Source organism: Rhinolophus ferrumequinum, chromosome 16 (assembly GCF_004115265.2).
Source record: "Rhinolophus ferrumequinum isolate MPI-CBG mRhiFer1 chromosome 16, mRhiFer1_v1.p, whole genome shotgun sequence".
Lineage (NCBI taxonomy): Eukaryota > Metazoa > Chordata > Mammalia > Chiroptera > Rhinolophidae > Rhinolophus > Rhinolophus ferrumequinum.
Window position 1 is genome coordinate 27,928,176 of NC_046299.1, and position 18,134 is coordinate 27,946,309.

Sequence of the window (18,134 nt, forward strand, 5' to 3'; positions counted from 1 at the left end):
CCTGCAGTCAAAGTTGATTTTTAATTTTTGACATCATGACATTTTATTAGTAATCAGAAGTTCTGTTTTTTTTAAAAAAAAGACAATACAAAATTCTTCAGAGCAGTACTTCAAAACATATACTTCTGGATTCCATTTTATCTCTTCTGCCCTATGTTCAGAAGTTAAATAAGCTTACATACTCAGTTTATAGCAGGAAAAGGCTTGGCTGTGTTGGTGGAAGAACCTTAAGCCCCCGTTCAACTTTGATATTGACTAATCCTGTCCTTGAAGCAAAAAGAAGGAGAGATGGGAGGAGAGAGAGGAAAAGATAACTTGGTACCTAACGCCTTTTCTTTATTTGGGCTGAGGGGGGCCTGGGACAGATAAAAATGGGGAGAGAAGGGGGAATTCGAAGGGGAATTAGATAGGCAGTCTTGGAATAATACATTATTCACAATAATAGCAGTGTTACCTTTATTTACATTTCATGCAATATTCTGACCTTTACTGCTCCACGACTTAGACTTAAAATGGTTTCCATAGAGACAAAGTCTTGATTAACACTCAGTCATTAATATTTACTGGATTCTTTGACTTGTCTTTCCAGGTTAGTTCATGAGCTCTGTTAAAGTTACTACAGATTTCAAGGGAAGGAGTTGGGTCTTCAGTTCGTATTCATGAATTCAGTTCAGCAAGGTACTAGAAAATGGGAAAGGCTGACTGTTTCAGCCTAACTCTTGTTGGAGAAAGATTTTGGAGGGATCATTGTGAATAAAGTGACTCAATCCGTTCCTGTAAATGTACCTGTAGTTTGTTTTAGTTCAGTGCAGCATGAGGGGTTCAGATCTTGTATCGGTTCTGCAAGTCTTAGAGCCCAGTGTTCAGATTATTTAAGGCTGTATGGCATGGCCTTGGAGAGCCAGCTCACACTACAGAAACCCATGTGAGTTTGATTTGTTCCAGAGTAACAATTTAGACACTTAACCTGTGCAGTACCTTTGCAAAGCAAACCATATAACCGCATCTGCCATGGGTATGTTGTGTTCCAAGGAAAGAAAGCTACTCGAGGAACCAGGCTGAGGTAGAATCAAAACAAATGATTATGAGGTTTTTCTCAAACTGTTTTCTTAGCTACACAACCTGTTTGTTAAATGACACTGTATGGGGAACTTTAGCATATAACACAGTTCACAGCTGAGGTGGGGAAATGGAAACAACACCTCTGTGCCGCCCCCCCAATCCCACCCAGTAGCAGGCCTGGGGGACTCTTTGAACCCAGCAGGCTAGACCAGAGGCTCCCCGGGTGAGCATCCAGGGATCCATCTCAGCCAGGCTAGGGCCCCCGTGTTCCAGCTTTGCTTGTGGAAATTCTCTTGAGGAGGACCTTTGGCGACTTGTGTCCATGTTTTTCCTGGTGTCAGACAGCAGTCATCCCCTAGGCGTCGTGAATATACCTCCTGGACTGCTGGTCCTGTTGTGGGGGTGGGCGCTACAAATCTTGCTCTTGTTAAGTGTGGTTTGCTGTAGTGTAGCTTCCGTGCTTGGCTCCCTCTCTCCGCTGGGCTCCCTGGTGTGGCCGGGTGCCAGTGCAGGATGGTGGAAGTGGGGGACATGTCCCCCATTCTCTCACCTTAGCCAATTTCTCCTGATTACATTTTGTTTTGTTCAATAGATGATGATTCAGACCTGTACTCTCCTCGATACTCCTTTTCTGAAGACAGTAAGTGACTTAGAATTTCCTGGTTTTGGGGGAGGAAGGGAGGAGTGGTGGATGAGGGAAGACATCTTTGTGTGTTCAGTTGTCATTGGTTTTAAGAGTCTTTTGTACCCACTTTCCTTCTGCAGCCAAATCTCCCCTTTCCGTGCCTCGCTCAAAAAGTGAAATGAGCTACATTGATGGTGAGAAGGTAGTTAAGAGGTCAGCCACACTTCCCCTTCCGGCCCGCTCTTCGTCACTAAAATCAAGCCCAGAAAGGTAAGTGCTCCCCTATCCACAATCAGCTCTGTGATTTTAGCCTTTCATATGCAATCTACCATTGAAGTACCATCTCTCTCTGCTCAGCCAGGCAGCATTGGAGCCACAAGTCAAGCAGACCTGATTTTGAATCTCTGCTCTGTCACTTATTAGCAGTGACTTAATTCTTTCCAAGTCTCAATGTCCTTATCTATGACATGGGGTTAAATTTTACATTTGTAGGATGTTGGAAGGATCAAACAAGCAGAATATATAAGATTTCTAGGAGTGCCTGGCTCCTGGTATGGGCTTAATTAATGTGGACTATAATTATCATCACTGTTTACCTTTTCACAAGAGAAATCTTAGCTGTAAGATTTGTCATGTGTTTTTATACTCTTTGTGCGTATTGACAGGGCCCATAGCAGAGAATATAATTTTCATATGAAGCCACACTTTTTAATATCAGTTCATTTATGCAACATATATTATTGAGACATGCGGCTTGAATTGGTTGTAATGGTGATGTTAGTCCTCTCTTAAGGCCCAAAATGAATAACCCAGTTTTCTTTCATTGCGTTCTTATTGTGCTATGGGGCAACCTTCTCATATCATCTGGACTGGTGTCCCAGGCATCTTCCAGCCCCATCTGCCACTACTTCTCAGCATAAAAAAAGGCTCTAGCCAAACTAAATTATTTTCCCCCTAAAGACGTCTTCCGTTTCACACCTTCATACCTTTTCCATCTTCATTGACAAATGAATGGCTGTTTTAATAGTCACATATGTGCGCAAGTGGCATCTGCCTGAGGAGTTTGATAATAAATTTGAAAGGAAGGCTGGGTGTACCAATAAGTCCTTTACAAGTGTATTCATCCGACATCTACTGGGTGTATTCTGTGTGCAGACTGAACCAGATGCTGTGGGGGATTATAAGCATATATAAATCATTGTCCCTGCCTTCAAGAAGTTCCTAGCATTGCAGGAACAACTAAATATAATCACAGTGCAAAATGCAATAATGTACATGCATAAAAAATCTGAAAACAATTTCCAATGATTCACGTATCCTCTGAAACCCATCACTGACTGGATCAGGTTAAGCATCTGTGCCAAAGGCTGCAATTTTGGTGATTACAGGGTGGAGTATGGAATAGGGAAGAATGTGGTTATAATAGCAAATAACGTTTATTGAGTGGTTACTGTGGGCCTGCTGATTTACATGCACTGTCTCATTTAATCCTTGCAACAACCCCATTTCAGATGAGGAAACTAAGCAAGAGGTGAAGTGCGTGGTCCAGATCACTAGCTAGCAAGTGCTATCGCAGGGACTGGAGCCACAGCTGACTGACTTCAGGACCCACATTCTTTCCCTGCACTAGCACAAGTGGGAAATACAGGCATGTTTGGGGGATGATAAGCTCAGGAGAGCAGCACAAAGTGAAGGATTTTTCCAGAGCAAGCTTTGCTGCTGCTGCTTCCCTCCCTTCTTTCTCTTCTCTTTGCTTCCCGGTGCCTGGATGTAAGCACTGGACACCTCAAGCCTTTTGTAAAGCGAACACAGAGATTTAACTGGTTGTTTTGAGAAGTGAAACAGCACAACTAAATGCTTCGCGCTGAGTCCGATTTTATGCTTCGGATATAACAATTCCTTGATTAGACTGCAGTCAGCCAAAGTCAAGCCGTGTTGGATGCCAAGTTTCATGAAAATAACTCTAATAGGATTTTCTTTCTACAGAAACGACTGGGAGCCCCCAGATAAGAAAGTGGATACAAGAAAATACCGTGCAGAGCCCAAAAGCATTTACGAATATCAGCCCGGCAGGTCCTCCGTTCTGACCAACGAAAAGATGGTAATGTGCATATTAAAGATCTTTTGTCTCGCCCTGCGTGTTCTTTAATCTGGATGCACCACGCATTTGGATTACATTCTTTCTCCCTTGAGATAGACTTGCTTTGTTTAGAAGACAGTGAAAAAAATGAAGTATTTTTACCCTTTTCATTTTTGCAGGTGTTCGTAAAATACGTCCTGAGAGTCCACTTTGAAAGAATCCTCTTGTTGTGGCTTTCTTGTGTTTTTGTGCATGGTTTTAACTAATTTAAAATTATCGACTAACGTAAAGATTGATTTTGCTGCTGTCGTTTTATTAAACATCTAACCATTAATTTGGCATGCTCATCACTAACTGGACTAAAGTCGGGTTTATTTTTAAGTGACTCTTATTTGAACATGCATAAATTTTGCAGAAGCTACTAGTAGTACATCATTAAAAGCTAAGTAATTAATATGATGTGTGACTTGGAAAAAAAGTCTGGGGTTGTTATAATATGTGTTTTAGGTATTCCTTTTCTGACAAGTGCAATATTGAGGATGAATTTCATATTCAGTCTGGTTTATGGTTCCTTACACAAGTTCACATCTCCAAGTAATTACAAGTGGGAAAAATGGCCTGCACAGGCATAGCAGACCACCCTGGAAAAGCATCGTCTTCTGTGAAATGAAGAATTTTTACAAACCAATTAGTTTCTAATCTGCCAATCATGCTTCCTTTTTATTCACCCTTCATTTGCAAAAGCTGGTTCAGAATTCTGATCATGGTGAAAGGGATTCTCCAAAGCCCCATAAATATTGCAGCCTTCCAGCTCTGCCAGCAGGATGCAGTTACCATACTGGGGACTGGTTTTTATTAAAATGCCTTAACCACCGCACTGAGTACAGAATAAGTAAGCTTCTGAAATACAGGTGCAAATCATTTTCCCTCTGCTTCTGCTGCTCTACGTGTTTTCAAGGAATAATTGATGTGACTTTTACTAAAATAAAAATGTGACATCTTGAAGAGCACAAAGAGATAAGTAATTTTAATTAGGAAAAAAGGTCAGCAGTTCACAGAAATACTTTACAGTTGTCATTCTTCAGCATCTACTGTGCACTGTAGTTATTTTAAGCAGAAAGTTCAGAGAGGGGCAGAGGATTTTCTGTCTTCACCCTTCATTGGAGGTTCTTTCCCTGTTAGAAGATAATAAACATGGAAGGTAACCTTCCTCGTAGTTGTTCCTGGAAAGAAAATCATGTGCGTTGGTATATTGCTGACACTTGAATAACAAGTCAGGACAAACATATCGATACACTTAAATGATTTCAGAGACTCTGTAGGCCTTTGGGAGCTTTTGTTTTGGCAGTATTATTTTTTCATAGATGGTCATTGCGTTTATTGAAGCCTTGCCCCTTTTCTTAATTTCTTTGTTTTCCCCTCCTTTATTTGGTTCCTAATAATATGACCACTGTTTAGAACTAGGAAAAACAACAGAGTTTTGTTTTTCTCCTCAATACCACAATGGTTACAAATATCTTCCACGCCTTGGGAAGTCCTTGGGATCATTTATATTGTTATTACAAACCTGAAAATTAACACATATGGGCTCTCTTTGGAGAGTTGTGTGACCATACACATGGATTGCGAGTTACCATCTGGGTGCTCCCACACAAGAAGCTCCCCTGTGCTGTACCGAGACCAAGGTGGATCCAGGAATGAGACCTAAACACTAGGCAAACCATTAGATTAAATCGTTTAATTTAGTGCCTTTCACTCTAGTGAGGACTCTTTTTCCAAAGAGAAGTTTTTCCAAAGACAAATTTCAGTCAAATCTTCATTTTTTTTTCACAGTCTTTTCTTCACAATAGATGAATTAGTCCTGCATTAATTTTTTTCTGCTAATTTTGAACAGAAAAGTTACAAGGTCAATTTCAGTATATGAGTCTTGCCTTTTGGCATCCAGTGTCTGGCTTGCAAGAATTTGAGGCCACCCCCCCCTCCAAACATACACACATATGCGTACACACACACACACACACACACACACACACACACTCTTTTGTTGTTAACTGGATAAGTATACTAACTAGCGACAGATGCAGAATCTAAATTTCCTCTCAGAAATGCACAATTCCTTTGGGGGAAAAAAATCAATGCACTTCCCCTAACCCTCTACCCCCACCCCAATTTGACATATTCAGGTCTGCCTAAGCCTGGCTATTTAAATTGCGACCTCATAGGCACATCTGTCCATTGTTTGTGGGAAGGGTTGAATGTTAGACTGTAGAGGCTGCCTTGGAACTCATCTTGTGCCTGGAGTGAACCTAAACCACCCCTGATGGACAAAACGGTATATACTACCTTCAAAATTCCCCACAGGAGATTTACAGCCTTGATGACCTCTTCAGCTATTTGGCAAACTCGTTTGAAGTTCTTCATAACGATTCAGTTGCCTTCTTATCATAGTGTGAATTCATTTTCTTCTCTTTTGGCCTTGGCATTGGAGATCATTGGTCAGTCCTTGCTTTGTCAGAAATAGCCTTTTTCAGGTTTTGTTCCTTTTACTTTCCTCCAAAGTCCCTTAAGAACTTCAGCTCAATTCAGCAAATATACATAGAATAACTTTTTTTTTTAACTTTTATTTATTTAAGTGTGTTTTTCCAGGACCCATCAGCTCTAAGTCAAGTAGTTGTTTCAATCTAGTTGTGGAGGGCGTAGCTCACAGTGGCCCATGTGGGGATCGAACTGGCAACCTTGTTGTTAAAAGCACCTTGCTCTAACCAACTGAGGTAACCAGCCGCCCCTAGAATTACTTTTATATGCCAAGCCCTGGGTTAGGTGTTGGGGTCCCTGCTCCCATGGGCAGGACAGACATTAAAATAGTAATTACAGACACAAAATATATTTGTAAAACAAGGGGATTTACCCAACTTGGTTTCTTCCCAGTTCACAGTCACTGAGTTCCTTCCTGGCTTTTCAAGTTTGTCACTTAGCCTTGCTTTAGCTTGGTATCATCTGCAAACTTAGTGGGTCTCCCCACTTCTCATGGAGAGTATGAGAAGTGGAATATGGTATAGTACAAAAAGCACTGGACTAGGAATTGGAAGATCTGAGTTCTGACTTCAAATTCTGACTCTGCCTTATGTCTTGGGGGCAAGTCATTTAACCTTTCTGAATGTCAGTGTTTTCCTCTGTAAAATAGAAGAATTATCTGGCCTGCTGACCTTACTAAAGCATTGAGTGAGAGGATCGAGTGCAATAATGTAGGTAAAAGAATTATGAACATTATAAAATCTGTGCAAATGAACATACCACATTCAGATTCTTTATTTAAAATTTGAAGCTTAGTCTCTGGCTCCTGTTCAAGCAACAAAACTGTCCTTGAGAATCAGGCATTTTTCTGGCAAGTCCATTTTTCTGCCCTTTCCAAGGATTTTGCCGAGCTGGGAAAAGACTAGCCCCCCGGCAGCCGAGGACACAGCCTGGTGTTGCAGCATCTGCCCTGCCTGCCTTTCCACAGATCCTGCTGTGCATCCAGAAGGACATTTGCTATTTATCTCTTCCATAATTGGATCAACAGCTGAGCTATAAATGGCAGAATCAAATGCAGATGTTAGTGCTGTGTGGTGTTACCTCTTTAACTTTCTCTCGGGGCAGCTTGGAGGACTGGCTGGCGGGTCTACATACCTCCTGATTCAATTCTTGGCACACTATTAACCTCGGCAGTGAAACACTCTACAAACAACTTTAGGCAATAAAGTGGGATAATTCTTTCAGGACTGAATATCAGAACCTTCAGGCAGTTTCCTGAAAGAGTTGGTACTTTATAAAGAGAGAGAGAGAGAGAGAGAGAGAGAGAGAGAGAGAGAGAGAGAGAGAGAGAGAGAAAGCCTAACATATTCCCAGAGAGAAGCTTATAAATAGTCTCTAAAAATAATAAACATGAAATAGGTTTCGTGAAGCCCCATCATATAAGGATCTAGGACATCCCAGTGTCTTAACTGTTCCTCCTGAATAGCTGTGTCCTGGTAGGTATTGGGCTTCATTTCACTGAATAAAAACAGACTCCATTATTTTACATAATTACAGAATCCACTGAGAAGGAGCACACCTTCCCTTCACGATCTAAGCCCTGAGTCCCTAAAGAAAACTGGAGGAGGTTATAATCTGGATGCAAGAGGACAGACTCTCTGTTGCAGTATACATTATTTCCCTCAGATTTCATCTAACTTATAGTCAGTGAATTAAAAAGAATTCCAGGTGCCAGATCTTCCTCTCTTGAAAGCAGAAGTAGAAACAATGATAAAGAGTCTTCCAAGGATTTTAGAAGAAGGGATTGGTAGAGGTCACTAAGAGCTTGCAGCCATTTCTAGAAGCTGCAAAAGGCCTGTTAACTGAATGCTAAGAAAAATGTGTCCAGGAGGAAGGGTTTGTGAAAATCAGTTGCATTGAAGATGTGTCCATCGGACTTGCAGCCCCCTTCCTCATATGTTAGCCCTGAGGGAGTGAAGTTACATATTGTTTTCAATCTCAGTGGAAAATGTACATTTTATATTTTATACTGTTGTCAGAAAAATCATCATCATCTCTCTCTCATGACTATCAAGGTTTTAAGGTTTTTTGAAACGTGTGTGAGACATATATATATGAATTTAATTAAACCATGAGCTTCTAACACTTTGGTCGGATGTGAACATATCTTTAGTTTAATAAGGGGAAACCTGATTTGCTTTCCAGGCATTCATTTTCCAACTAATTATTTCCAGAAACACATGTTATTCCACAGAGCAAGGTACCAGAACTTTATCAATATTTGATTAAATATGAAATCCCATGGAATTAATTATCAGTCTGTGTGAACTACCTCTTAGAGTTATATAAAGTGAGAAATCTAACTTATTTTTGTAACATAACCCAGAAGTTTTTTCCCCCCTGTTGTTCTGTTATCTGTCTTGTTCAGCTTTTCCTTCACTTTATTTTTTCCCAATTCTTTAACATTTATTTGTTAGAACATAAAGTATATTCTGTCTGTATTCATCCCCCATGGGTGCTTGTTTAAAATGTTTTTTCACTTGTGTCCTCTGTTTTTACTTATATCATCTTTCACTTTACTGTGTATGGGACATGGTTTCTCACCTACTCATGTGCCATTAAAGATGCAGTATTAACAAATTGGCTTTTATAAAAGTGTCAGTTTTTGCATTTATTTTGAAAGCCTTAAGGCAGCCTTACAAATAAGTACTAAAACTATACTAGCCCATCCAAACTGTTGGCTCTACTTACCTGGCATAGATGGCTAAGTGTTTGGTGTGCTCACCAGGTTATTCGCTTGTAACTAATAGTTCTCTGTAAAGACGAAATGAGGACTTTCTTTTCCCCACAATGTGGGAATGCTGACATTCAGATCTGCTGTGGAGGGTGGCAGTGTGGTGCAGAGTTCTCCATCTCCAGCCCACTTGTCTTGGCCTTACGACTGGGAATGATTCACTCACTGCTCCCTTAGTGTCCCTGTTTTTATCAACTATCTTTTCCCACATGTTTTACCTCCCTGATTTTGCTAATGTCAGTAAAAATGGATGATTGCTGCTGCTGACAGCAGTTTCTGTATATATCTGGAAACCGCTGCATCTCTACTGGCCTGTTGCTATGTAATCTTTGCATAATGTTATCCTTCTCTCTCTTCCATTTCCCTGTCACCAACCCCTATAGAGTCGGGATATAAGCCCAGAAGAGATAGATTTAAAGAATGAACCTTGGTATAAATTCTTTTCGGAATTGGAGTTTGGGAAACCGGTAAGTTTAATAGCTTCAGTGGATATAGACACCTTTTAACATGATGCTGTTGCTGCATTGTTGCCACTAAAGAATCAGATCAAATTGTAAGGAATTCAGGAATTGGGGAGTAGCCATGTTGGTTATCACTAGTGGGTTTGTCTATTCGCACTACAATGTGTAAGCTTCCCATTGCTTTACTTCCCCAAGAAAAGACAGTGAGCTCTCAGAGTATTTCTTGCCAGAAAGCACAGAGAGACACAACTAAATCATTGTTTGTCTTAGGACCTCCCACCACTAGCAACAAATACTGCACGCCTGTGGATGGCATTATTCTGGCCGTTGGCTCCGTTCCTTGACCAGTCTTTATGGCATGCTTAAGACAAACAGGAAAATGCATTACACACTGAGAAGACCAACATTGTCACTGCTTTATTCTTAAAAGCACATATGCAAGGGAAGTGCCAAATCAGGCCAAAAGGGCCTCTCTGTGCCGATGTGATCCACGAATGCAACCCCATTTCAGGTGACTTTTAGAAAGTGATCTCTATGAATTAGAATAATATTTCCCAAATTTTGAAATGGGAAATAGGGATTCTAGCAAATTTAGTGTTCAGCCTAATAATATTCTGCAGCTTCCCTGTGATGTGTCTGAGTTGGCTTTGGTACAAATTGATTTTGGGCAGTTAAACGGGGATTTTCTCAGCCCTGCACCAAAGGAGTATCAAACAGAAGGGAGAATTGAGCTCATTATTCCACTGGAGGTGACTGTAAACTAACTTTAAAACTCTAATTATTATACTTTAAATCTTAATTATTACAGCTGCAAAAAGAATTTACAAGTGGAAGGATTAGGTGTATAAAAATAAAAATTTTATTAGATGTTTGTATGAGACTTTAAGCGTTGAATCCAGCATTTGAATCACTGTGGTTTGGAATGATAGTTTTATTTGCAGACAGGAATTAACTTTATAGTCCAATAAAATGTTAAATTCCATAGTGTGTATTTTTCATAATGACAAAGACAAATTTAGCTGGTTCTCTGGAATTGCTAAATTGATTTAGTGATGCCGAACTGTGTTGTAGAGTTCAGGCATCTTCTGAGTTAGGAGCGCCTGACTTGCAGACATCCTGCCTGTAGGAAGGACAGACGTTCCTCCCCACTTGTCCCACTTAGACGCTATCTCCTAATAGCATCTGTGTCCTGGATAAACAGCGCCACCTATTGACCAATGGTGAGGGGAAGCGTCTAACCCAAGGTGTGCTGCATCTCCTCTCCTTCCCCAAGCTTTGATGTACACCTCACTTCTCCTTTCCCTCCCTTTCTTCTCTGCTCTCCACCATTCAGACATCAATGAAGTCTACCTCAGGCAATCTTTTCTACGTGCAAATATTTAACAGGATCCTAACCCTTTTCCTTTTCTTCATTTTCTTCAAACCTGCTCAATTATCTCACAGAAAAACCTTTTGATATGTGTAGCTTCTCCCCTCTCCGCCCTAAAGACCATGATTGGTACATATAATAATAATGAGAAAGCAAAAGCTATTACTTTTTGATTATGTATAATAAAGAGTCCATGCCATTGGTTTTTAAAGTCCTGTTCAGGTTCCAGACATTTCTGTCTCCCCGTTAGCCAAATAACTAAGTTAGTTTTATCTTAGATATTAGCTTGTAGGAGATGTTATGAAATCGTCTTTTCTAGTTAATTGTGATTAATTTGTTTTACTAAATCTGCCATTGCAAATAATTCTGTTTGTTAGCAATTGACAATATTTCAGTCCCAGCACACATTAAATAGGCTCTGTGAAGAGCTCAGTAAATTAACAGTGTTTCTACTGGAAACTGGCCTGAGCACCACACAACCAACCCAAACAAATATTGAGAACACAGTCCATTTGTATATTGGGGCCTTCCTGTAATTTGTATCCCTACCCTATTGTTCTCACTGCCTCATAACTATTTAAAGAGATGCTTTTCCAAAGTGTCATTTTCTCTAAAGCCCCTAGTGTTCCTTCCATAGACCTTAGAGTTCTCCTTAAATGGAGAACCTACTTTTTGTGTAGGACTTTTAAAGTAATAAAAGATAATACTTTTGAAGACTTACCCAAATAACTTAATCACTGCCCATATGCTCCGTGTTGAGGTGAATGGTTCCTTATGGTCTGAGGATGGGCTTATTATCTAGTTGAACCAAGTTGATGACTGGATGTTACTCCCAGGGTTTGGGAAGAAGGTGTGGTGGGGAGAAATTTTTTCTTCTCTCCACTTCTTTCCTATCCCCAGTCACTCCGGACCATAAAAGAGGAAGAGACTTAAATAAAAGTGGCATAAACCATGGAAGTTGTTTTCAAAGGTTTTTTAGTCATTCAGAAGCAGAATGAAATCAAAACTCCTACCAAAACATGCGGATCATTTCTCCTTTTTCTGCCACACCAGCTCGGGAGCCGCTTCCCCCAAGGGAGGAAAGCCGGCCAGAATTTTGACCTTAGGCATTCACCTGGGATTCCTTTCTTCTTCAACTCGTCCACTGAAAGCCACCCAAAATGAGCTGAAATTTCAGCAAGATCATGACTGTAATACCTTTTAGCTCTAATAAGTTGTTGTAGAATATCAAATGATTCAAGACTCCAGGGGCCATTTTGGGGAGGATTATTTAAAACGAATTTAATTTGTAAGCACTGTCTTATTTTTTGCAGTAAATAAAGAAATTAGTAGGGGAACCAAAAGTGACTTTTTAAAAAAAAACTCCTTCTCCAGATGAACAACTAAGTGTATGAAGTGCTTAGAGATGAACGATAATTGTTAGTAGCAGTTACTTCACAGAGTGCAGAATATACATATACAGAGATCTAATCATTACTGACCTGTTGCTGTTAGTGATGAATGGCACCTCAGAGGTCTGCTTTTTCTTCCTCCCTGCCCCCCGCCTCCGTCCCCACCTCCACCTCTAATTTCTACAGAAATTTGATGTGATTTCTAGTAAAGAAGCTCAAAGCAAAATGTCACAATGTAAACCAACTTGAGTGCTTCCGTAGTTGGTTATAATGCAGTTTGCGTAAAATTCCGGGAGCTATTAATGATCTCATCTCCTCACAGGTCACTGTATAAGAAATTTCAAGTCTCAATAGACAGAACAAGAAGGTCCACTTGGTGGGAGAGAGGTTCCAGAGTTAGAAGTGGCTTTAACTTCCTGATGTCCTACCCTCTGAACCCTTCTCCCTCATTCAACTTTCAGTAATTCTCCTGGCAGCTTTCTGTTTTAGGAATGCAACTTTAATTCTAACTTGAAGAGTTAAAGGAGAAAACAGAAATAACCTTATAGCCCACTGTTTAAATTCAAAGTGTAAACTCTGTTCTTTAAGGGTGATCACGGCAGGTATGGCTCCACCACTAGCAATGTTATCAAAGTCTAGTTAAATAGTAAAAAGAGATTTTAAAATATTGTCTAGTAGCGTTGTCTAGTTATACAGTACTAAATTTAATGCCCATTTTGTAGATGGATTGCACTGCCACAAACCACATTTAGTTCAGCTTACCTCCATTGGTCAAATCTCCAAACTCACACATTTATTAACACATAATGAATTTTACAGTGGAGAAGACTGCTTCACAAATGTAGAATCTTAGTGTCGATCTTAGTTTGAAACGAACAATGAGGAATTTTAAAGTTCCTATTTTGGTTCAAATTGGTGTTAATGCTTTTTAAATTGTTTTTCTTTGTGTCTCCTTTTAAGTTTTCAGTATTTGGACTCCAACAATGATTTACCATTGAGACAGAGACATAGAACATCCCAGTTAGTTAGGGACCCCTCCGTTGCTTTTAGTTCACCTTTCTGTGTTGATACAGTTCTCCTAGTGTGCCCCTCTTTGTTTGAACCAGTCTCCATGTTTGTCTTTATGTCTTTATGCTCATTTCTTCATTTCCTCCTCTGCTTCCCGTCAGCCTCCCAAAAAGATATGGGATTATACTCCTGGAGACTGCTCTATCCTTCCTAGAGAGGATAGAAAGGTAATTCCTGCCTCCTCCGTGGGCTGTGTGTGTGCTCTCTAGCCTGGTTAGTGTGAGTGTGTTGTGGGGTTTTATTTTCTTAAATGACTTTTTTTTTTAACTTGATAACTTTTTTTTTTTTTTTGGCTTGGTGATAAATCTGTTTAACAAAGTCTCTAAGACCTATACTGATGTTTAGAGATTTATTTTTAAGCAATGACTTATTCTTCTGATATACAGTCACCATACTCTGAAAAGACAGAAAATAGGTATTTCCTTCAAGGTAGGTTTTTGTAGTTCTCTTTAGCAAGTAGAAGAGTTTTGAAGCTCTGATTACTTCAGGATTTATATTTTCTGTGCCTAATGTTGCATTCTCTGTTCTCATGGCTTTAACTAATTTCCAGTGGGCCTTGTGTTTTAATCATGCCATCTCTGCCTTATTAAAATATAACACTAAAGAAAAAAATTCATTTTTCAAACTTAACCTTCCATTTTCTCTGCCTTTCCTCTAAACTAAAACATTCTTTCCCATCTTTTCTTTCTTGAACCAGACTAATCTAGAAAAAGATCTCAACCTCTGCCACACAGAGTTAGAGGCAGATTTAGAAAAAATGGAGACGCTTAATAAGGCACCCAGTGCAAACCTGTCACAGGTATTTCTGAGTTTTTCTCCTGCCGTCAGTTCCTTTTCAAACTGTTTTGTTTTCTTCTTTGTTCTATGGTTTTTGATGAAGTTGAGGTAATAAATGGTTATGCGGGTTATTTTTAAGCTGCATGGCTTTCTGACTCCTGATTTAGATTTCTTTTCCCCCAACTTAATTTATGCCTGGATTTCTTTTGAGCTTGGCATCTCCTTAAGGGGGGCTTTCCAAAATATATGCAAGGTAGCTAGTGGTTTAAACTGCTCCCCCCTTCCCTTACCAGTCTCTTCCTCTGCTTTCAGGGGATGACACTTTTAACTTCCCTTCCTTTGCCTCATTATACCTTCTCTGAATTTTCAGGAAGCCATTTTTTGGGGGCAATTTCCTTGTCATTTTTGCAGCCCTGGGAGATACCAACCTCAGAGATCATTTTCAAAAGCACAGCAGTGTGACTTGAGTGCCTCTTACCTGTGTGGCACTGTCAAAGGAGTATTAGCTGCAATTTGAAAGGTCAGAAAGTTCTCAATGGAAAAATGCACTCCAGAGGCCAGGCAGCCTGGCCACAAACAAGCATGTGAAACTCAACCTACACTGATATTTTTAAATGGAGCTATGTCAAAATGTGGTTTAGTAAAGGATAGGTCAGAAAGAGTGTCCAAGGTAAATGGATTCCCAAGGGGACGAAAAATACCCAGTGTTTGGAGAACTGCTCCCAGGGCTCCCTGACCAAACAAGAGAGACACTTACAAGGAAATGAGGTCTTTACAGCAAGTAAAGGAATGCAGGCACTGCTGAAGAGGCTAGGAAGGTCCGCAGGCCATGGCAGGAAAGGTGGCCAACATGAATGGATTATATATTACTTAGGCAGAACTGAGACAAGGAGGGTCAGACAACCAGCATGAGTGACTTGGGTACCAGAAGGCATGTGAGTGCTAAAGACACAACCAGGGAAGGGGTAAAGTGGTTAAGTCCAGGCCCCCTTCAGAACTTGGAGGAAGCATGAAACGTGAGCCACAGTGAACACAACTGAGGCATTGAGGTGGTGGGTGGCAAAAGGGGGGCTGTTTCCAACCAGGGTGGAGTCTGAAACCAGCTAAAGCCATTGTGGAATTGAAGGTCTGAGCTAGTTCTAGAGTGACAGCTGTTGTTGCAGATAAGTCCTAAAGTGAGCTGAGCAGGGTGGGAGCACTGAGATTACAGGTCAGCCGAAAATGAATCAGGGGCACTTTTCAAAATAGTCCAAAGTAATGAGCGATTCTCTAACACATGAGGATGGGAGGCAGCTAGAGAACTATTGAACTAACTGCAACCTCCCTGAGGGCCCAGATGGCTTCCAGTACCTAGACCTCTGCCGGGGGCAGAGTGGACACAAAGAAATGTCTGAGGCACAAATGAGTCATCTTCCCATTGGTTCAGTTACCTGTCACTCATTAGTCCTGAATGTGTATGAGACATGCTGAGGGAAGTTCTAAATCAGCACCAAAAAATGGACTTTGCCTCCAGCAACATGACAGTTCAGTCACACTCATAAATGAAAGATTTCCAACAGTACACACCGGTGCCTGCTAAGGGCTAAATGAATGGTATGGGCTGTAGGTGCCAGAAGAGAGAGACATCTTGTGGAAAATCAGGGAAGACTCTCAGAGGAGTTACATGAGATCTTACAGGACAGATGAACTTAGGTACTTGGTGAAAGTAGGGGACATCCATTTGAGGCACTGTAAAGAGCACAGAAGTGAACGTGTTTAAGATGTATTCAAGGAATAAAGTAGAATTCAGCTGCAATCGAAAATTTGGGGGTGGTAATACCGTGTTTCCCTGAAAATAAGACCTAGCCAGACAGTCAGCTGTAATGCATCTTTTGGAGCAAAAATTAATATAAGATCGGGTCTTATATTACATAAGACCCGATCTTATATTACAGTAAAATAAGACCGGGTCTTATATTAATTTTTGCTTCAAAAGACGCGTTAAAGCTGATTGTCCGGCTAGGTCTTATTTTTGGGGAAACATGGTAGTGAGAGGTAGGTTTGGGAAAAAGGGTTGACCCTGGATTTTAGAGGCTCAGAAAATATGATTAAGGAAATGATTCATTTTGCCCTCAGACCAATGATTTAATTCAGGAAGTTTGTTGTTATCACTCTGAGAGACTGAATCGAAGGGAAAACCTCCAGTTGGAGGTTGAGAGGGCAAGGAGACCACTGTGTAGTCCAGACTCGTAGTGGTGAGAGCCCATTTTCCAGCAGCACCAGCATGAAGGGAGGGGAAGGGCAGATGTGGAAGATCACAAAGGAAACTGCAGTGGGACATTTTAACTAATTGGTGTGAAGAACAAAGAATTGGGATAGGATGGAGACAATTCTAGAGTTTTGACCAGGCATCTGGAAGAATGGGGACATCAGTATGTGGGGAGAAAATCGATGCAGAGTTAAGATGAAGGAGTTGATTTTAGATCATTTGTTTTTGAGGTATTGGTTGAGTATCACATAGGGACTGTCCAGTTGGAAATGTAAGACTAGGTCTTGTGAGAGAGGCAGGGGCTTACAAAGTCAATTGGAATCACCTGAAGACAAGTGATTATTGACGCCCTGGGAGCAGATGAAGACACCTAACCTGGGGTAGCTGAAAAATTGAAGGGAGAATCATGTTGAGAGAAGGGATGAGAGACCAACAACTACCCATTGGGGATGTTGGATGACACGGGGAGGGTCAGAGAAAGAGCAGTTCTGAGAGGGAGGAAGAAAAGTGAGTAGTGGAGCAAGAGGAGACGTCCCAGAAATAGACTTTGAGGAAAAGTCAATGGATTTGATTACCAAGAGGTTTCAAAACTTTGGAGGGTGCTGGGTGAGTAGTGGATGGGAGCTAGAGTATGTGGTGAGGAGTCAGGGGACACCACCCCCCTCCGAAGGTACAGCACTGATTGAAAACGTGATCACAGAAGGAAGGAGGGGGGATGTTCCCAGAGGACTCAGCAAGGTCGTGCAAAAAGCTTTTCCAAGATGGAGACCAGGGCATCGTCCACAGGGGTGGGTGAAGACTCAGAATGGGACAGGTGCCAAGATGGGAGACTCTGGGAGAGAAGGTGGGCAGGAGAGACCCATGCAGGCAAAGGGCTGGAAGGATGAATGTGGAGGTAAGAGCGATGCCTTCTCTGAGGGATGATGGGGGAGTAGAGGGTGCAGAGGCATCGTCCTGGGGTAGAGGTGCCCTCAGAAATGAAAAGACCCTGCAGGTTGAGGGTGGGTGTTCCAGCGGGCAGAGGGCCAGGTGGTTGAGTCCCTGATACAGGTTGCCTCCCCTCGTCCTCCCTCTTTTATAGTCTTCCTTCCTTTTCTTTCCCTGGTATTTATCTTTCTCTCCTTTCCTCAACTCTCTCCTCCTGATTGCTGTTTTACTTGAAATGGTCATTAGAGACGATAGGAGTATCTTCAGAAGTTAACTTTTTCATTGATTTATTTTACTACCACATTATTTTTAAAAGCAAATATATTGAATGCTTTGCCATTTTCTCTCTAAAACAACAGAAACCCTAAACTACACAATTATGTTGCTTTTTCTCTGTGTATAGCTCTCGGTTGTTTTCTTCGTTTTGCATAGTGGCCTGAAATCCTATAAAATGTTCCCTCACTCAGGCTGAGATGGGCATTACTAGCTTTTGTGAAACTGTGTTTCTCCCCCTTTTCACATTTCTAAATCTACAGAGGCAAACAAATAATCTAAACGCAGTAGGGTCTTTTAAAATGCATTTTTGTACATTCTGATCTGAAGTGTTGGGTGGCCCTCTCTCTGGATGTGGCCTCTGGGCGCATGAAGAAGTCTGTGGTGGGTTGGCAGGGGGTCTGAGGGCTGGCGTAAGCTGGTGGAGGGTGTGCTGCCCACATCACTAATGCGTGTTGGCCAAAAGGTGGGCCAATCTACCCAGGAGGCCTGCAACAGAAGGTACATAGAAACCAGGAGGCCATCCCCTGATCCACCCAGAGAGC

At 41.2% G+C, this 18,134-nt stretch overlaps 1 protein-coding gene across 50 annotated transcripts in view; it reads left to right on the forward strand.

The window, feature by feature from the left end:
* The window catches only part of SORBS1 (sorbin and SH3 domain containing 1), a 218,452-nt gene that overhangs the window by 153,915 nt on the left and 46,403 nt on the right, over window positions 1-18,134 (forward strand). For 27 of the 50 annotated variants that reach the window (XM_033130492.1, XM_033130494.1, XM_033130493.1 and 24 more), the window contains 6 exons: window positions 1,655-1,702; window positions 1,828-1,957; window positions 3,674-3,788; window positions 9,459-9,542; window positions 13,466-13,531; window positions 14,062-14,163. In XM_033130492.1, the coding sequence (XP_032986383.1) occupies window positions 1,655-1,702; window positions 1,828-1,957; window positions 3,674-3,788; window positions 9,459-9,542; window positions 13,466-13,531; window positions 14,062-14,163 (545 nt within the window). The remainder of the gene's footprint in view (window positions 1-1,654; window positions 1,703-1,827; window positions 1,958-3,673; window positions 3,789-9,458; window positions 9,543-13,465; window positions 13,532-14,061; window positions 14,164-18,134) is intronic. The other 23 variants (XM_033130472.1, XM_033130490.1, XM_033130496.1 and 20 more) reach the window with 3 other exon arrangements.